Source organism: Syngnathoides biaculeatus, chromosome 18 (genome assembly GCF_019802595.1).
Source record: "Syngnathoides biaculeatus isolate LvHL_M chromosome 18, ASM1980259v1, whole genome shotgun sequence".
Taxonomy (NCBI): Eukaryota; Metazoa; Chordata; class Actinopteri; order Syngnathiformes; family Syngnathidae; genus Syngnathoides; species Syngnathoides biaculeatus.
Genome location: NC_084657.1, coordinates 1,859,931 through 1,881,933, shown reverse-complemented (window position 1 = coordinate 1,881,933; position 22,003 = coordinate 1,859,931). Strand labels below are relative to the sequence as shown.

Genomic DNA, 22,003 nt, shown 5'->3' with positions numbered 1-22,003 from the left:
CGATGGAGAAAACGGAGGCGCTATTTTGTCACCAAAAGGTGCTGCGGCTCCATCTAGTGGGAGTTATAATATAATATATGGATAAAGATTTCGCTCATTACAGCAACCTACTTGTAATATATTAATAATAATAATAATAAATATTAATTTTAAAAAAGAAGCCTATAAAGGAGATGCTATATGTCCCGACACAAAATAAACTTCTCATACTCACACACGCACGTGCGCGCGCACACACCACGCACACGCACACACTGTTTTGTTTTTATTTGTTTAACGCAATAAAGTTGGGATTAGTGTGTGTGTGTGTGTGTGTGTGTGTATGTGTCTGTATGTCATCTATGTCGATAATAGATTCAAAAAATTGTGTCTAAAAGATAGCTTAAAACTGTCAAATGTATTGGTTTGTGAAAGGGGTTTTAATGAGTGTGAAAGGTATGTTTGTTTTCTGAGTGATTGAAGTGTTTTTTTTTTATCTCTGTCTTTTGAGGGCATTTTGTGTGTGTGTGTGTGTGTGTGTGTGTGTGTGTGTTGGGGGGTCCATGCTTGTTATTACCACAGTATTATTTACACTATGAGAATCGAGATGGAATGTTATCAGAAAACAACAATCTTTGACCATGTTCACAATTAATTAAAATCACAATGAAAAATAAGTTAACGTGAAACTTTTCACACTCTAACATGAAATGAGTCACATTATAACGTGTAATTAACCACATTATAATGTTAAACATTTGTTATAAGATGAAACATCCACATTATAACGTGAAACATATCACGTTATAATGTGATAGCGACTCTTTTTTTTTTTTTTGGTGTGGCAGCAATACGCTTCCGTAGTGAAGTATATGAGAATCAATAATGTGAATCAGAATAACAATAATGTGCAGTTTTATAATATACATGATAACTGATATAAAAATATTAACTGAAGGTTAAGGTTTCAATATTTTTCAACAGTTAACTTCTAAGCAATTCTCTTTGACAAAGTAAGTTTTTTTTTGAAATAGTGAAATAAAAAATTAATCAGAATTCTGAGTCCGAGTCATCTTTCTACGTATATGTACGTCGATCAGAAGGACGCAAGGAATTCTTCCCCAGAAGGTGGAATCGCTCTCGTACGACAATGGACAACCATTTGACTTTTGAGACAAAAACAGAATACAGAGTCACTGAGCAATAAAAGGTTACCAGTCACGCCAACGCATTTTATTTTATTACTTTTGACAATTGTGCAAATGATGCAGTGTATTAGAGCAATTTGAAATGACTGGTAGAGACTGGGACAGAGACCAAATGCAAATGGCGCAGAGACTTCAAAACATCGATCCAGTTTAAAGTGACAAGCAGTGCGATCATCTGAAACAACGTCACCTGTCAAACGGTGCACATACTTCTCAAGCAAATTAGCGGCCAGTATTAGTCAACTACAGATATGGAAATAACACTGAGTGGCGAGATTACGACAGCGAGTGCACGGATAACGTATCGTAGGCCTCAACAGCTCTCGTGGTAAACCATGCTTCCTCAGAAACCACAGGAAGTATATGCTCTGGTCTTTTTTGAAGATGGGGTTGATATTGATCTCCCACCTCAGGTACTGAGAGACTTTAATTCCCAGGACCTTGAAAGTCTCGATGGTTGACACAGGCTAGTTCTACCAGCTGTGTTGAACTATGCCTGCTGAAGTCCACAACCCTCCCTACGCTCTTTCTCGTGTTCACCTCCAAATTGTGTCATCTGCACCACAGCTCCAGCCGCTACTCTTCCTGCCGGTACGTACACTTGTCACCATCTGATGAGACCGATGTGGTCTAATCTGCAATCTGCAAAAGTGTGCACACCTTCTAATAACCGGAGGGTGCGTAGTTGTCACATGCAAACACAGTGATCAATTATTCTAACAAGCAAAGACTTGTAGGTAAAAGCAAGCAACAGCATAAATCGCTCTGTTTACAAATGACAACTTCATGCTCCAGTGGCCACCATGCTGTCATTAGGGATTAGACTGACATGGCTGTTCCCCGCAGAAATTTGCCAGCAGGTGACAGAAATGCACCTACGCAAATGTGACAGGCTACACTGTTACTTGTCACAACAGTTGAGTGCTCTCGCTTCGTGCCAATGACCCCTGAAGTGTATGTCTTCTTCTTCTTCACTGTGTATTTGTGTAAATTCTTCCTAATGATTTAATCAGTGTGAGGAGCTGTCAAAGTTAGATTTGTTTTCAGGGTGATTTGGTTTTGCCCCCCCCACAACGAATCTGTGGACCCTATTCTGGACAAAATGTTACTTTTTACACTCTTTCGACACCAGACAGGCTCTCTGACATGACATGAGTGATGTGATTTTATACATTACTAATTTAAATTTGGCCCAGGCGGGATGGTGGGGTAGCTGTAGCGCGTTGGCCTCACAGTTCTAAGGACCGGGGTTCAAATCCCGGCCCAGCCTGTGTGGAGTTTCTTTGACTGGGTTTTCTCCGGGCACTCGAGTTTTATCCCACTTCCCAAAAACATGCATTAATTGGAGACTCTAAATTGCTCCTAAGTTTGATTGTGTTGTCTGTATCCATGTGCCCTGCATTTGGCTGGCAACCAATTCAGCGTGTACCCTGCCTCCTGCTGGGATTAGCTCCAGCACCCCCGTGACTCTCATGAGGATAAGCAGCTCATAAAATGGATGGATGGATGGTTGGAATTTGGCCCAAAAGTCAATTTTGGTGACACTTGTCTCGAGGGAAATGAACCACTTGTTTACAAGTGACATTTTCCATTTTCGCATCACGTTTTGGATTGTCTGGTTGAATTAGTTAGATAAGAAAATTCAGCTCGAAAGGGCAAATACTGCATATTTAATATACACAAGAGGAGGTTTTGCTACTCAACTGTTATGTCTTCAATCCAACCGCAAAGACGTTGATTGTGTTGCCAGGTTGAAGAGGCACATTTGACATTTAACAAAAGCTGGATGTTGGTTCAGAGATTAAACAATGCCCCCTCAATATTTTCCAACTGTTTGTCAAAAAAAAAAAAAAAAAAAGATGAACTGTGTCTGACTGAGTATCCTCCCAACTCATCCATTTACGCTCTATCTGTTGTACTCCATGGTGTCAGAAATTTCCATGTGGTTGACATCTCACATCCAGAAGGGACCCCTAATATCATAGCAACCAGTCCAATGTAGGGATGAGTTCCAGCTCTCAGTGACCCACAATAGGAGTCCCTGCCTTGGAGTTTGGTTGGTTTGATTTTTGAAAATCAAACCAACGTTTTTTTTTCTTTAGCTTGGGAATGACACGGACAGAATGCTGTGGGAGCCGTGATTCAACAGTTATCCTTATCCTTTTCCCAACTCCTGTGGATTTGTATTCATTGCACAAAAGGAATAATGAAAGGAGTTCAAACTTCAAACTGCTAATGAATGTTGCCAACACACCTGACCACTGATGGAGATTTAATTGTGCCAGGCAAGTAATAATTCCAGTGATCCAACACAAATGTGAACATTTATTTCAACAGATGGAAGGATGTCAGTGGTGAGATGAAAAGAGTTTGGCTTAGATTTGCATGGTGGCTTTAAGTAGATGTTTATCCTTAATGTATAAACCTTTAATAGGCCAGTGACATCAAATCATAATATCTAACTTTGGATATGCCTAACTTTCAAATGATCTTATTAACATGGCCGTTATTTGCCTAGGGATGCCACTGGAGTTAATAATGAATAAGTTTAACCCAACACTAATAAAATAAAAGTTACAGCTGGTGGAAAATAAATGACTTACACTGAAATACGTTGACACTGTCACAAAGATACATATCTCTGCCTCAATACTCCGCTGGCGCATACAATATCTCGTATATGTTTCCTGTCATTAATTGTGTGACTTTAGATCAGGGGTGCTCAATGCGTTGATGGCGATCGTCTTGGGCGATTGCGGGACGGCGTGCCAAAAAAAAAAAAAAGAAGACTTTTGTCCACTGTCATTGTGACAATCTGGCTCCATTCGATTGGTGAAATGAAGTAAAAATGTGTCGCTACGATTGGCTGGCAACCAGTCCCGGGTTCGCACCGCCTCCTGGAACAGCTCCGATAGGCTCCAAGTGCACACATGACAGAAAAGCAGAATAAAAAAAAAATGAAAGGATGGCAATTTCCACACCAAAATGTTCACCCGAACCATAGAATAATAATATTAAGTCCACTAGAGTCATATTAACATGTCATGTGAAACGCCATAGATAAGATAACAGAAATGATCATAAAATCTCCTGTAATTGGGACACAGTTAGAGCATCTGCCTCACAGTTCTGCCTTTCCAGCAGTTAATTGAAACTTTAAATTGCCCGTAGGTGTGAATGTTTGTTTGTTTAGATGTGCCCTGCAATTGACTGGCAACCAGTTCAGGGTGCACCCCGCCTCTGTCTGAAGATAGCCAGATTCAGTATAACATCCACATCCACATTGGCATATTTCGGTACATCATGCTTCTACAATGAATGAGTGTAACTAAAAAATCATGACCAGACAACTATCCATCCATCCCTTATCCAAAGTCGCTTATCCTCACAAGGGTCACGGGAGAGCCAGAGCCTATCCCAGCTAGCTTCGCCCGAAAGGCAGACTACACCCAGAACTGGTCACTAACCCTAAACCGGAACCGCCATACAGTGACTGTTCGCTGTACTATTATTTATTTGTATATTCAGGTAGTCTTGTGGCCTTGTGGGACAAGCTTGCCTCTCAGAGGTCAGTCTTGGAGGGAGTGGACTGAAAATGCGTTTGTGTTCTCCGAAAAACGGGTTATTGCAAAAAGAGTTTAGGAAACACTGGCTGAAGTGCTCTGTTTCGAAGATTCCTGATTTAATTCAACTATATATTCTAGACTTTCCAATGGGACTTTTTAAGAGTCATTTTCTTGTCGTGGTTCAGTCAGACTGGCTCAGCAGATTATGGTTTTCATGTAGGAAAGATTTAAAAGTCGACTTTTGGTTTTAGTTGGTGATCAGTCAAGGGTGTACAATCGGCCTTTTGCGCAATGTCAGATGGGAAGTGCTCCAGCTCCCCGCAACCCTGAAGAGGATAAGGAGTACACAAAGCAGATGGATGGATGTTTAGGTTACATTGGGTGTATGTATATATATATATGTATGTATGTATTTGTGGAACTGGTCCACATGGCATGACATACTGCATGTACAGTCTGCACATTCTATCATTTCACTGAAAGCACAACTACAAAAAGTGACTTGGTAAATGATGTTTTTTCATACATATTTTTGGAACCCGTCCAACTTTCTGTGTCCTTCAATGATGTGACTTATTGACAGTGAAGTGATGGGTCCTTTGGCAACAATATGGACAGATTCATCTGCACTCCACATGCAGCTCATGTAAGAAGCAGCTCGAGGAAGATCACTTAACTTGATCATCACGCAGCACTGCTATCGTCTCCAGCTCTCTCGTCGTTCACCTGTGTCACTTTCACCTTGAAGAAAATTGCACAGGCTTTGCATGCTTATGTAAACCTCGACAAACTCCAAGTGACATCGGGATAAGCACGTTGTGTTACGTGCCACTAAAATGCCAGAGGATGCCAATCCGTTCAGGTTTTTATGACAGATTACTCAGAAGCCTTTAGCTAGCCAAGAAAGCTTAGTCGGGAATTAACAACCGCCTGTAAATAAGACACCCGTTTAAGAGAATTAAAATAACCTTTCAAGCTTGTCTGCTTCAAAAGATGAAACAGTTTGTTTCCAGTCCTGTCCTTATAGACACTCACTTTTTGTAGGATTTGATTTTTGTGTACCAGCCAGCATTAATGTCTTAAAAACTGATTTAAAAAAATAGAGGACACCCACAAGTGGACTAAAAGAATCCAAATGTATTTTGTGTCATTCACTTTAGTCCTTTGATTTTCATGTGATATTTTGATTATTCTATCCTTAGCATAGGAATCAAAACAAACTAGGACAGGCAACTGCCCAGGGGGCTCGAGCTGATGGGGTACCCAGGAGACGGCTCACGTTGCTGCATAGCAATGAAGAGAAAAGGCCTGCTTTCACGGCGCAATGACAACATGCGGCTGTCGGCAATACCCGCAAAGTGGCCCCTTCCTAGCTGCCGGCTGGTGGGTCCTACCCCCGACAGATGGCTGGTATCGGTCAATATCAAATACACAACTGGAGGCGGTCATTGCAGGAACAAGCTGGCTGTCAGAGATCCCTCTCTTGAGCACCCCCTGCTTCATGCTTGTTGGGAAAACCGTCTACGGCGCAAAAAAAAAAAAAAAAAAAAAAAAAAAGAACCAAACGGATCCATCAGAGCATGCAAAACAAAAACAAACAAAGAGGATCAAGAAAAGAAAAAAAATGAGTTGTGACAAAAGTGGCATTGCCAGTTTATCGGCTGCACATTGTTGGCTAAGATTAGTTACACAACAGAACCATAAACATGTTGAAACAAAAACAATATACATTTGTTTACACAGACAGCTGTGCATGCCATTATTAGACATGTTGCATGTTTTTATCCTTCTTTTTTCTTCCTCAAGGTACTTAGTGGAAGATTTTTGAGACAACATCAGCAACCCTCATTACATCAAAGTAGGACATTATTAATTTTTTTTTTTTTTTTTTTATTAAAGACCATGTAAAACCATTTCTAGGGATTTGGTTCTAAATATATTAAATAGTTTTAATAAGTGCTGAAAACATGCAAAGACTGAAAACAATTCAGTCCTGAAATGTTGGGTCAAAGAGTTATATAATATGATGTTATATCTTTTTTTTTTTTCAGGCAGGAGTAAAAACAAGGATAAGTACGCAATTGGTTGAACTTGGTTGGCCCCGAGTCAGTCTAAGCACGAAGCACTGTCATTTCATCAGTTGCTTTCCATCAGAATGTCAAATAACTTAATAGTTATACCTTGACACATTTCTACCACGATAACGTACAGTTTGCCATCAAGCTATGATTAATACCTGAAAAAAATGCCTTCCCTAATTGGCGAAGTGGACGGCTACGAGCAGCTAGGAATATCAAGAGTAAGCAACGAGTCACAATTACGTAGAGAATCAAAATCATCCCAAATTAATTCAACAATTGACGGGATTTTTTTTTTATATCCATCGAAACCGCTTCTGTACCTTCGTGGCCTTGCCTGAGTTTCTGTCTTTGATGCAGACACACACTTTCTCTGTAGTTGTTAACATAATTGCAATAATATTCTCCTGTCAGGTCATATAAATTTAAGATACTGTTTAAGCCATTTTTTTAAACTAAAACCCCTTCCTGTAAGGATTTAATTATTGTTTTTTGATTGATTTTATAAGATGATTATGTCATAAAATACAGCTTTGCTTGGTCTTTTTTGTTTTTTTTTTTGCGCATGGTACGGGCGCAGTGGGGGATTAGGCATTGTCCTTCTTGAGTGAGGATTTTAGTTTTTCTAGTGAGCGTCTTTTGCCTGCCTCTTATTTTTCTGGTTACTGGTTAAAATTTTTGCCACGTTGTTTAAAGTGAGGCACGCCCATTGATGATTTTGAAGATCATGACTCATTTTGAAAATATGAGAAAGCCTCCACATGTTGAGGAAAAAGATCTGCAAGCATTTGCTGGTGCTCAGCAGGGGTCACAATAAATGAGTACTATTTCTTGGGCACAACTTATCTGGAAGCGCTACCAGTCTGAAACTTTTTATACGCACGTCTGAAAAATGTGCTCAAATTACTGTACCTTTTTATTCATTTATGTGAAGACACTATTCAAGTTAATGAACTTTTACAATCATCATCTACAATATTCTGGAAAGGGGCTGGATTGTGACTAGTGGGTAGAACAACAGTGTTCCAGTTCTGGCATCGAGCATGCTCTGGATGCTCACCCATTCAAAAAACAAAACGAAAAAAAAAAAACATGTTTCTTAGATGCATCTAAGACTAAACTGGTTGTAGCTGTGAATGTAAGTCTGATTCGTTGTTTATCTATACAGTACGTGTCCTGTGATTGGCCGGACCAGTCCAAGGATGTCTCCACCTCTTGCCCAAATCATCTGTGGTAGGTTCCAACCCACCTGTGACCTGAATAAAACTATGAGTACTGGATTGACGGACTGTGAGGAAAAAGTTTCATTACTTGACAAATGAATATTCACACATTTTTTCCCCTCATAGATTCAAGTGACAATTTAGTGTTTTGTTTCTTTTATACGGGAAGGAAATGTATCATGTTCCTGTTTTGTTCGTGTTTCCATAGTTTATCTTGTAATCAATAATGGGCGGAGTCTTCTGTGTCCCAACTGTTATTAATGATTATTAGCTGGAATAAAAGTGATGATTAGGTCCAATGAGTTCAATGATTTTGCTGGCGTTAGTGGACGTTGCATAATGAGCATGAGGGGGTGGCTAAGAGGAAAGCAGGGCGATACGTCGATATTAATTACATTGGATGAAACAAGCCTGCCTTCATTACTTTCATTTTCATTGTACTGCACCACTGATTCGTCATTGTTTCACATGTGCACTGGTAAATTAACACACATATACATATATTTATTTGCTCCAAGTTATTGTATCTAGGACTGGTGTGGGGTGCATCTGGCATTCATTGATTTTTCTTTTTAAGGCAGTATTTGGAATGTACCATTGTTGTAACGTTAATAAAAGAGCAAGGGTGGTACAGCTGTCTTAATAAAAACTGTTTCAATGTTTATTTACATGAACATATTGGCTGTATAAAAAAATAACTGGTATTTTAGAAATGCTCAAATCACTTTAACTTTACCCCCCCCAAAAAAAAAAAAAAAAAACATATTTTACGGAACTTCAACATCTCGTAGAATGCAATGCCAATGTATTTAATGAAAAGAGGAAATGGCACAATACAGTCATTTGATGAAGAGTCTGCAGCATGTAATAACTTTGAGGCTTTTATCCGTCAGATTTGCAAATCTGTATAATCTGCCTTTTCTTGCTATCCTCTGTGTTAGCACAACAGGAAATTAACCTGGGCGTCAACTTAAAGAAAAACAGAAAGGTTGAGGGGAAAATAAAACAACGTGTTCATCAATCAATTCAACTGTCATGTGGTGCGCAGTTATAGACACTTTGCACGGAAATCCTACTTCTGCTGCCACACATCTTGTCAAATCCTCTTTTAGTGTTCATCATATTTGCTGTTCACAGAGAAATAGGTCCAGCCCGGAGGCTTTCATCACAGTCTTCTGTGTTCACTGTACGATGGCACAATGATTTGTTTTCTGCTCTAATCTCCGGTGTGGTTCCATTCAAAGTGCATCTGGGCTGACGTAGAAGCAGTTGGTCCACTTACTTTGACCAGTTTGTGTGTTTTTGCTGTCCTGTTGACGAGATGGAGTTGTTTTCCATGCCATCATCTGGTTAGGTATTCTCTTGGGAGTCCACTAAAATTCCTGCTCTGGAGTGCTCTGTCGACATTTTGAATGAACGTGTCGATCATTTGCCTCATGTGAGGTGTAAATGGGTCAAAGGACGGCTGCTGGGCGCCTGGCCTTTTAAAGTAGCCATCCTGGTTGCTCTGCGCACAGATCAGTCTCTCCTCAGTTGCAGTGACATTCAGGAAAGCGGTGATGAGCCTCAGCCGAGGGACGAGATCCTTTTGTAGCTCCTCATAATGGACCACGTGGAGGCGACGTCCAAACTTCAGCCAACTCAATGCATGGGATGACCACCAGGGGGCATAGCTGTAGACAAATTCTGGCCATTCTGTAGTAAAACAGCAGAACAGACGATCGTTAGGATACACAATATATAGTATATTCGTAGCCACTTTCATTTAATTCAATGTTACAGTGAGTTAAACTTTACCCTACGTTACCCTAGTTTTGGTATGCTTCATGGTTTTTTTTTTAATCAAAATTTTGAAAAGGGTTTTGTACTTTCACTTTGTTTCCATACAAAAACAAGTGTGTGTGTGTGTGTGTGTGTGTCCCCCAGACTCGACATGCATTTGATCTAGAATGGATTCAACAGATCTAAAGGAGTATTCCACAAGCCAATTTTTATTCACAACTCAAAACCATCCGCTATATGTGAAGCCTTAAAAACAGGTTAGCGGACTCCCCGTACTTGCCGTGATCACTAGCATCATGAAGGGTTGATGATATGGTGGTTTAAACCCAAACATTTTGAAAAATAAATCAATAAATATATCTTTTTCTGGTGTACATATATACGTATAAGTCATTTGTCTATTCATTGATATAGTACAGTATATGTAAACGGACTAAAAATCGAAACAAAACATACAGTACATATTATCATCTTTGGCAGCTGGTGAATACATCTTGTGTAAAACAAAAGATACTGTTGATATTTACAGTTTCTACAGGTACTTTCTCCGGGACTCATTTTATAGGGCTTCGTCAATTACCTGAGCCGAAATGAAGTGCTTCAATCAGTTTTGCCAAATGCAGAAATTTGTTGCAAATCCACAATCGGCGAACACCTATGTCACACACTTTCAAAGTAATGCAGTAGAACACGGTTCCACAACACCTACTTGGGCCACATCACGGTTTATTTAACTTATTTTAATTGACACTCATTAAACGATCACAAAATAGTTTGAGTGTAACTGCTAGCTAAACCCCCATAGGGCCCAAAAAAAATTGATTAACCGAAATAACACCACCTGCTTGTTTAAACTTGCCTTCCATATTGTATGACATGATTTAATTGTCACATACTGATATCGTTTTTCTGTTCATCTCACGGTGTAAAGTAGGTTATACCATTGAATGGGAGGTTTTAATAGTAGTAGTAGGATTTCATTATCACATAATTCATTTGTTTATTCTTTGTTTTGTTGATTTTGTAGTTAGTTAATTACGGACAAGTGTTGTTAATGTGCAGAGCATAAGTGTTAAATTGCTTCAAGACCCCCCCCCCCCTCCCATATTTAATTTGTTTTATAAAGCAATCCAACTACGGTGTACTGTACATGTCGTGGACATGATATGGTCATACAAAATGTATGCTGATGCCTTTAAAGTGTTTCAATGAGTAAGAACCACTATTTGCACAACGATCAGAGCAAATGACTAAATGTGCTCTAATATTCAAAGGAAGAAATCCTTTAAAATGTAATTCAACAGAAGTGGGTTAAATGTATCCATCCATTTTCTGAGCCACTTATCCTGACGAGGGTCGCAGGGATCGCTGGAGCCGATCCCATTGTGAACGGGCAGGAGGCGGGGTACACCCTGAACTGGTCGCCAGTCAATCGCAGGGCACGTCAAGACAGACAACAGTCGCGCTCACAATCACACTTCGGGGCAATTTAGAGTGTCCAATTATTTTCACACGTTTTTGGGATGTGGGAGAAAACTGGAGTGCCAGGAGAAAACCCACACGGGCACGGGATGAACATGCAAACTCCACGCAGGTGGGTCCAGGATTGAACCCGGGACCTCAGAACTGCGAGGCCAAGGCTTTACCAGCTGATCCACCGTGTGTTCCAGAGACCTTTTGTACATGGATTGTGCAGCTTATACACAGAGTAACAATAAGAAAAGGCAACATTTTCTATGATATGTGCAAGTCCTCTAGGGTGACCAATTGAGTAACTGCGCCATTTTGCCATGTGATTCAATGAGTGAGGGGTGACTGGCTGCATCCGATTCACATACGTACTTATGCAGCCTATCAACCGACTTTTACAATGAACGCGTCCTTATGCGACAGCCACCACCGGTGCAGAGTTTGCAAGCGTTCTGGGCATAGCAGAGCGAAGACGAGCGAGACACGCGACTTATGTTTACCCTTGTGGTGAAAGTAAAAACAAAGAAATGCTCCTGTTTTAAGAGGCAATGTCTGTCGGAGTATGTGCAAATCGAAGAAAAAGCGGTGAAACTGGCTGAGATTTTCTCTTTTTCAAGCGAGAAAGATTCCGGTCTGAAAAATGCGTTACGGAGCCAAAATGGCTAGAATGGAAGCTGGACTACCTCAAGCGTCACATTCCGCGCAAGCCATTTGAAAGCAAGTTAACATTCTCATCGACATTGTTCTGCTAGCCATCAACAGGAATGCATCTCTGCTGTCTGTTAAACAAATTCACACTCAACCAAAGTACCTCCATATACCACAAAGCTGACCTGGCAGAAGTTATTACGTTGATTTTTTTTTTTTTTTTATTCAGTCAGTTAATCAATTAATAAATAAAATAGCATTGTTAAAGTTCCACCTTGGCACACCTTCCTCATGGCTGAAATCACAAAATATAGTGCACAAAAAGCTAATTCTGTATTTTAAATACGGGGAGTAAAATATCATCAAATATCACATAAGCATCACTCTGTTGTCAGAATGCACTGCAAAAGAATATTGTGCCAGCAATGATTCAGTTTTACACCAAGAAAAACTGACGGGGATACAATTGGGAATCCAAAAAATAAAATCGATGAAGTAAATTTGGATGCAGGCTTTCAGATTTATTATTTATAGTTGTCTTGGCTTGGTTTGCAATGTAGTTTTTGTGAAGTTAAAAGAACAAACGTTTGCTGACATTTTGATTGTAATAACACAAATTCATAAAATTGTTTGTAATAAAAGTATTCTGATGGGAATGTAAATGCCATAATCTGATTCTTTTAATCAGCCATGTACCTTCAGTGGAGGACACGTCTGATGTTGCTCATCGTGGCCAAAGGGGCACCTCAGGGGCTTAGTGTCTTTGCTCAGACACAAAAAATTAGAGGCAACGTTGCCTGCGACCCGAGTGATGATAAGCCATGCAGAAAATGGATTGGTGGGTGGGTGGATGGATGGGAAAGCAAACTACGGTATGTCTTCAAAAATACTAATCCATCCATCCATTCATTTTCTAACCTGGACAAGCTGTGAGTCACAACGCTCCCCTTCTTAATATATATTTTTTTAAATATTAAAATATCTCTTAGTTATTCGTCTTTGGCAACTTAAACTAACATCTTATTTTCAATGGCAAAGATTTAATTTTTTCCGTGTTTTTGTTTTCTAATTTTAATTTGGGTTTATTCTTTTGTTGACTTTAGGCTTAGTGACAGAGTTTGGGCATAGGTATTTTTTCCAGGTCACTAAGCAATCGATTGGGTTGGGTGGGGGTTGGAGGGGATTCAGCCTGCTTCCTCCACTGGATGAGAGGTGGAAAAGATCTGGAACGCAGCAAGCCGCAACCAACTTGACGTCGAACACCAGAGACTCATCACCCATTGCGTGCAACTGTCACTGTCATGCTGACATTAGCACGCGTCCAATTGTAAAACGCGCCAAATCGCCCTCCCCCACACATTCCAAGACTTTGTTACATTCCAAAAAGTTGAAAGAAGGAAAAACCGAAATGTGAAAAACAGGAAGCTTAAATTGGATAATGAAAAATCAAAGCAGTGTCACTGAAAAAAAAAGAGATGGTGACATTAATAAACATCATTTAGAGAAACCCTGCATATTCACAGATTTGACTAAGCACAGATTTTTTTTTGGGGGGGGGGTGCCTATCCTCCAATATTTGCTGAAAAAGCTTTCCTGTTTGCAGAAAAAATACACGGATTGGCACGCTTTGAGAGAAATGCAGAAAGAACTTGTTGGATTGGGTTGGGAGTGGGGGATTGTCCAGTGCCCATGTCTTTGTTGGGACTGGTCATGCCGCTTTGGTAGAGCTGAAGCCCACCCTTCCAAGATGTGCTGGCTTAGCATCTCCCTAAACCTGTTGACTGACATCCATCTAACCATCAATTTTATACCACTTATCTGAGGTCGGGTCACAGGGGCAATAATTTTAGCAGGGACACCCAGACTTCCCTTGTCCCAGCCACTTCATCCGGCTTTTTCTGGGCGATCCTGAGCCGTTCCCAGGCCAGCTGAGAAAGGCAGTCTCTCCAGTTTGTCCTGGGTCGGAGTCAGCTCACGGTGGGACCTGCCCGGAACCCCTCACCAGGGTGTTGTCCAGGAGGCATCTGAATCAGACGCCCGATTCACCTCATCTGGCTCCTCTCAATGTGGAGTAGCAGTAGGTCTACTCTGAGCCCCTCCCTTATCACCGGGCTTCTCACCCTATCGCTTAGGGAAAGCCCGGACCCTGTGGAGGAAACTCTTTTTGGCTGCTTGTATCTGGGATATTGTTCTTTCGGTCTTGGCCCACAGCTCGTGACCATAGAAAATGGTAATAACATAGATCTTCCGGTAAATTGAGAGCTTTGCCTTTTGACTTAGCTCCTTCTTTACCAAAACGGACCGATACAAAGTATGCATCACTGCAGGCGCTGTACCAATCCGCCTGTCAATCTCGCCTTGCATTCTTCCCTCTTGGTGAAAAAGACCACAAGATACTTGAAGTGCTCCACTTGGGGCAGGATCTCATCCCCGACCTGGAGAGGGGAAACCAGCCTTTTATGACTGAGGACCATGGTCCCAGATTTGGAGGTGCTGATTCTCATCCCAACCATTTCAGACTTGACTGCATACCCCTCTCCTGAGAATTAGCGATCACGGAATTGTCAGCTGACTTGCATGCATGTAATGAAGTGTTCATTCATTAATAAGGCTTCAATTCCTTGTACTGGGACTAGAAATAATAACACAGGTTATACGAGCATATCAATTCCCAGTTCTGTCCTGCCCATTCTGTCCTCTCTCTTCTTGTTCTCTTGGCTACTTTACATGCCATCACCAGGTTCCCTCCTCACCCAGGGTGCCACCCATTCACAACATCAGGATTTGCCTGTTGTAACATTATTGAATCACGATTGGTTTGCTGTGGTTAAGATTCTTATTCCCCTTGTACACCCCGTCCCTCTTTCTGTCCCTTTTCTGTTCTGCTGCATCTTCAACGAACATCAGAAAAATAAAAATAAAAAATAAGCGGAGGTTATTTTGTTGTCCAAGTTGTCCAAAAAATGTTTTCCAGCACAAAATGCATACAGACCTACCATTCTGCTAGGCAATGCAGCAGAAGAGGACAAGTTCCAAAAAAAAAAAAAAAATGAATCCCTCGAATCTTTCCCAAGGCTACACCATAGCCTCTATTCCAGTCTTAGCGTTATATCACACAACGATTGGGTGAGAGGCGCCATGTTGATCGCGCCGGCCCGCAGATTGGGATCTGTTCCTATTGAACCTTTGCTTCATCAGGCCGCATCCCGCTCAATTATTTAAGCATATTGTAACAGGAGCATGCTTTACTGTAATATGAGTGAGTGGTAATTCAAGTTGAAAGTTGGGGGTGAGGGAACAGTAACAATTCCAACTCTTCGTTAATGTAATGTAATGTCATGCCGAAGTCAAGCAAAGAAATCACTGTGGACAGGAAGTATGCGATTTCTTACATTTGAACTACAAAATAAATCCTGTTAAATTATTGAATCCACAACTTCCGAATGAACAGTTTTATGATTGCAAGCATATATTATTGTTGCAAGAATGATACTGTTTTAGAGCTAGTGTAAGAATGTACAATTTTAATGTTGATTGTACATTTCGGTATCAGAAGTACCATTGGTATTGGTTCTTGGAAACACTATGGTACAGTCAAAGTGGAACTAAACTGTATGTTTTCTTTCTTCAGCCCCAGTGTAGCTACAAATAGCCCCTGATATGTAATTTGTACTTTGCCGTTACATTTTGCATGTATTCCCTTAATATTTGTGACCTATTTGTGTAAATATGGTCTAATTTCCCATAACCCATCAATTTCACTGGTTGAATGTAAAGACTTAAAGTATAGTTCAGTGTGAGCAGCTGATTTGGAATACAGTCCCGTACCTTCTTCTTCACAAGTTGTTTGCAAGACTACTTGACCCTCATCTAATTTTGTGCCCCTGTCCCATGCACCAGTCCTGAAATTATGGTTAATCCCCTGTTACAAATACCCCTTTCTCCATTTGAAGTGTTTTTCAAATTAATAGTGCAGTGGACACTAATGCCACGTGCTGTTTTTGTGCCATTCTTGCAACTACTACAACATTATAATGTTATCAATGTTTTTTTTTCCAACTGAATCTTTTTTGGGTTGGAGTTCTTGGGGAGACTTAAACTTGGGGCATCTGCCTCTTCATTGTGGATCTCAGATGCCCCCAACTGCTCCCTAGCAGACTAATCCGACGGGCACAGTAGTTGGTGAGCGCTGCGAGATGGTAAGCATCCTGAGCCGCAACTGTGAACCGGTACCCCTCCAAATTCAAAACCTCTTTTGCTCTCACAGTTAATAAACAAGTCAGATCTGATTCAAACAGACTCCCTAGATACATGGGCCACATGTGGGCTGCAACCAGCTTGTGGACCGGCAGTTTCCATGCCTGCATTATCACCGTCAAAGCTTCTCTCTTCAAAAATCATTTGCCTCTCCAAGCAGAGAATATTTTGGCCTCTGTGTTCTTCACACAAAATGAGCCGAGGCCAATCACCTTCAGTTCGAAAAAAAAATACATCAAATCTCTTCTGATAAAACATTAGTTCACTGTCCTACACACGCAAACACCAGACAAGTGTTTATCTGAATAAAACTTATTTCCTTTCTCTTTTTTTTTTAAAACTGCAATGCATTAAATTTCTCGCTTCTTGCTTCTTCCACTAAAATCTACCATATCCCCCTTGAGTGAGTTAAGCATGTACACAGTAGATTATCCCCTTTTGTCCTCACTGTATCCCACAATGAATATGTTGAAGAAAAAGTAATGAACAATGGTTATGCGAAAATTAACCCTATGTCCAATGATGCATTGGGGCGATGCAGGAAAAAAAGCACCATCACACCTCTGACTCCCCCTTCTGTGTGGACTGTCCACAAATAGGAGGTGAGACATATCTTAACAATACAAAAGATCAACAATGCAGCAGTCCCAGATCTTGTGTCCCCATCCTGCCTCAAAGTCTACGGGAATCAGCTTACTCCAGTCTTCACACAGATCTTCAGTAGATCTCTGGAACTGTTTCAAACGCTCCACCATCATCCCAGTCCCCAAGAAACCTGCAATCTATGGTCTGAATAACTACAGGACTGGCACCTTGATATCTGTGGTCATGAAGACCTTTGAGTGGCTTATGCTTTACCACCACAAGAACGTCCTCTCCTGGACCCCTGAAGGTCAGTGGATGATGCAGTCAACATGGGACTGCATTTGATCCAAGAACAATTTGACGGCAGGATGACCTGTGTAAGGATCATGGTCATGAACTTCAGCTCTGCATTAAACACCATCTTCCCCAAACTCCTCTCCTCCAAACTTCTCCAGTTGAACGCCTTGCCTGCCATCTGCCAGTGGATTACTTACTGATAGACATTACACAGCAGGAGAAGCTGGGGGATACCACCTCACCCATATGCACCCCAGCACCAGCGAGCCCCAAGAATGTGTCCTCTCTGCTGCTCTTTTCTTTACAAGGACTGGAACTCAACACACCCGGCTGTCAAACTCCTGCAATTTGCAAATAAGACCATAGTATTCACCCTCTTCAAAGACAGTGCATATCACAGGAAGTGGAGAGGCTGGAGCTGTGGTGTGAATGACACAACCTGGAGCTGAACACACTCAAGACTGTACAGATGATCATGGACTTCAGTCCTTACAGTTTTTGCAACATTTTTATGTCGTGGGAAATTACTGTCTCTCAAGACGAGAAGTGGAAGATCAACATCAACTACATCCTCAAAAAGGCCGAGCATAGGATGTACTCCCTCCGACTTCTTAGGAAGCATGGTCTGCCACAGGAGCTGTTGAATCAGTCCTATATTCATCCAATGCAGTCTGGTTTGGTGCTTCCCAGCTAATCCCGTTACGCTCTCTTAGTATATGACGTCACGTGAATAAGAAAGCATAACTGGATTGGCAGTGTTTTGGGTTCTGACCTGAAGTAACCCTGCCTTCTAAACACTGAATTTAGACGGTCAATTTCAGACAGCGAATTGTAGCCAGTTGAATCTCAGGTGACTGAAATTATTGCGTTTGAATTTTAAAGGGGAAAGTTTTTTACATGGCGAATTTGATAACATTGAAAAGTCAAACTGAAATACAGCTATTGAAGATGTGATCACTTTGAAATAACAATGTGAATTTTACAACATAAAATTTCCAGTGGCATTTTTATTTCAAATCCTGGTGGCACATATTTACTTCCATATATATGGTCCGTGTCTGACTGGGGACGAGTTCAGGGTGCAGTCTACCTTTCACCTGAAGTCAGGTGGGAAATGCTCCAGCGCCCCATGACCCTGAACAGGATAAGTGGTGTTGAGAATGGATGGACGCATTATTTCACTGTTTTTTTTTTTTTTCACAATTTTTGGGCGAATAGCGAAAATATTACAGGGCTTTACACATGACGACAGGACACCCACTAGGATAAATTCCAGTCAACGGACTCTTTAAGATGATATCTTTTGATGGCCGAAACATATGAGGACATAGAGGCATAAGAAAGCTACTTGACGAATTAGCACCCATTTTGAGTTTGAGCCTTTTGAGTACTTATACAGTTTGTTTTGTGGGGTTTCTGTTGATCGGATTTTTCAGATCTAAACTACGGTCTTTGGATCAATAAAGGAGAGGAAATACTGGAGTCAACAGTTGAGCCCGTCAACTAACCATGTGTAGGGTTTAACACGCACGTGAGTAATGAATGAGGGATTGAGATCTTAAGCATTCTGTGGTGTAATAATTTGTTTGCATCAGATCAAGACATGACATCACAGTACTCAAGCAGTCATAGAACAACTAGACACTAGGAGTAAATGTATTAAAGTGTGTTACCTTTGCTTTTCCACTGGGTATCTGATGCATGTCCTAAATGTCCAGCACACTTGCGGTTGAATTCAGCCATTAGGGAGCGATAAGGGTTCCGAATCAGCAGGATGGCCGAGTCGAACATCTCCATCTCTTTCTTCCCGCTCTCATGAGTCTTTACACAAATGCTGCGACCACTCCTCCAGAAGTCCTTCTCGCCTTTGAAACCTGGAAGAAGTAAAGCGACGAAATGATCATCTGCAAGGCAATGTGTGTCTCAACAGTCATCAGAGGCAAGGATTGCATTCCCACCTCTGCTGTACAAGGTGCCATCAAAATAGAAGCTGCCAGTGTAGTAGCCTGTCATGAGCTCGATCAGGTGTCGGACCCAAGTGTTGCCGGCACCTGGAAAACTGGAGAGAGCCACAAGAGAGCTGGATCTCTGTGGTAGAAACATCCTCTCCTTGCACCTGGAGTCTGGAAGAGCAGTGATTTATTTGTCAGGAAGTGAACAGGAATTCACCTAAATCACACTCCTTCTACATCAGACGACAGAGTCCAAACAAATAGTCTTGAGGACCCTGACAAACCGTATACATCGTAAACTGTGTGCATTTTTATCCTTTACATTTTATATTTGTTCAATTTGACGTTTGTTCCAAACATCACCCTGATTTATGACTGCACTTAAATAATTTCAGTCTCTTTACTTTACTTTAATTTTGAATGTTTAAAAAAATGCATCCCTGAAAAATATACTTAAGCTTACTTCTTATTTTTACAGTTATTGTATTTGTCATTGGCAGGTACCAACACTGACTAAATTAAAGTTCAATTGGGGTTGTGTTCCACTGAATGAAAATAGATAAGTGAAATGATTTTAACACTATTTTAGTGATTTTAGTTTGCAGTGCGATATAACTGCACTTCATTAAACTGAATGTGTTTGTAAAATCTTTCCCTTGCCATTTCGCTAAACAAGGTGATTACAACATTTAAAAAGTAAACATATCACTAACGTGCCATATAACTTTACAGTTCAGCAAACTCCAGCCATATAATAATTCCATGATTTAAGAATAGTGTTAAATTCATTTTGTGGCCTGTGAGTGTAAACTAAGGTAAAGCTAATACTTAAAATAAGCTGTCCGCTTGGCTGGATTATTGTAATTCTCTATTGACAGATGGAGCATTATGTCGCTAAGAACTCTTCTCAAGGGAAGACACCCTTTACATACTAAAGTGTAGACCTTTTTTTTTTTTTTTTTTTCTGTCATGGGGGTGTCCTTCCTCAACCAAATGCGCAGTGAGGAGACATTGCCCACCTGCCTATTGTTCACGCTAATTACTATCGATATATATTGCTATGCGCGCGGCCTGGTCCTTCGCCAGATCACTGTACCTCGATGTCATATTCCCGCAGTTCAATGTTCATGTCTTTGATCCTTTGTGTACCGAATCCTGCCTCGTTGACGACCTTGCCTCTCGCCCTGTGATTTTGACACTGTTGTTTATTTGGACTGCCTGCCTGTGTATCGACTTTGGATCAAATAAATCCGCTCGCCGAAGAGTACCTGGTCTCGTGAGTCACGCATCTTGGGTTCAGCCTCAAGTTCTCGTCTTGAAAGACTCGGGCTTGACTTACATTTTAAACAAAACCCCATTTTTGATTTATATGTAACCTTTATTTATCCAGCCAAGGCAACTGAGAACATATTCTCATAAAAATACATGACTATATAGATAACTATAGAACCGTATTGGTTGCATGCCAGAAAACAATAAAAAAAAAACTCGGTGGTACATCACATTATAATGTAATGCATTTCATATTACAGGTGTATGACGTTATAGGTTTCACATTATATTGTGATGTGATAAGCTTCATGTTATAATGTAATACATTTCACATGATGTGATAAAAATGAACTAAAATTGACTTTCACATTTGGCAGAAAAAACAACTAATTTTCTCCAGTTCAGGTCACTCGTGGAGTTCTTATTGTGTCTTAAAGCTGGTTTCTCGGAGGACTCAACTCTTGTTGCGACCTTGTGGTCACTCACATCCTTCCGAGGTAGTGTCTATAGTAACTACATTTGCATGTGCAGTAGCGAGCAACTTGTATGTCACATTATAACATGAAACGTATCATATTATTAAAAAAAAAAAAAAAAAAAAAAATCTGGTTTCGTCACAATACACTTTCATGGATAACAAATTTGACAGTGTAATATTAAAAAATGTAAAAACCTTCCACACCTAAAAAACAGGTTTATATTACAAGTGTAGCAAATATCTCACCAAGTAAAGGTGTGTGATAGACCTGATAGTAGTCCCGCTCAGTAGGTGTTGTAAGTGTGGAGTTGCTGATGGTGTTCAGACCAGTGGTTTCTGCACATTGATGTCTAGCAGACTGCCGGTCCAGACTGAAGAGGGAGGATGTCCAAGTACAGAAACAATGTGGCTTCTTGAACACAGCAAGCGGAAGCTCCTACAAATCAAATGAACAAATGGTCACGTATTTCGTGACCTATTAAATGGATTTACAAGTTTGTCGCTGGGAACCAAAGAGGTGTAATACCTTTATATTTTCCCACATGTTCCTGTACATTGATAACACCTGGGATCCTATTTTCATGAACAGTGTAAAAACTGTGCGGGAGAAAGTGCAATACTGCTCCAGAAGTGGGTTTGAATTGGGTTGTAATTTCATAGACAAGTGTTTGTAAGTAGATTTCAGGATGGATGATCTTGGCTATGGTGGTAGTGTTTACACCCAACTTCATAGGAATTACCCTCATTCCCTTAAAATATGTCTAGCAGTGTTCAGGTTGATGAGTAATTATAGTAATCTGTTCTCCTCCCATCGCCCCTCGCCTGAAACCAACGTCTACTAGGATGGAAAAGGCCGCTCCTCCACCCATGAAGAATCATATCTGTGAATACGACTGACATATGCAGGGTCTTTTCCAGAATAACTAAAACCCTAATGGAGATGAGGCTTTTTTTTTTTTTTTTTTTTGTCCCTGTAATTACAAGGGACAGAAAGTTCGTCACAGAGAATATCAAACATAGTGAGGATAAAATGTTAATCTATCAAACTATTGTCTCCAGTTATCTCTATGAGAGTAGCTCTTTTTAATATCGGGTCACTGGGTACACATCAATGTTGATTAATGACATCATTAAAACCTATGATGTGGACTTTTTGTTATTAAATGAAACGTGGTTAACCGAAGGTAGCTATAGCACTTTAAATCAGG

The 22,003-nt window shown here is 40.6% G+C and overlaps 1 protein-coding gene across 1 annotated transcript in view; it reads right to left on the bottom strand.

Annotated features, from left to right (window-relative positions):
* Positions 1-8,799: 8,799 nt before the first annotated feature.
* wscd1b (WSC domain containing 1b) overlaps positions 8,800-22,003 on the bottom strand; it is a 49,858-nt gene continuing 36,654 nt past the window's right edge. Inside the window, exons 6-9 of the mRNA XM_061804090.1 lie at positions 21,042-21,231; positions 19,052-19,216; positions 18,767-18,967; positions 8,800-9,749 (exon numbers count right to left, since the gene is read on the bottom strand). Coding sequence (XP_061660074.1) covers positions 9,397-9,749; positions 18,767-18,967; positions 19,052-19,216; positions 21,042-21,231 — 909 coding nt within the window. The 3' untranslated portion in view covers positions 8,800-9,396. The remainder of the gene's footprint in view (positions 9,750-18,766; positions 18,968-19,051; positions 19,217-21,041; positions 21,232-22,003) is intronic.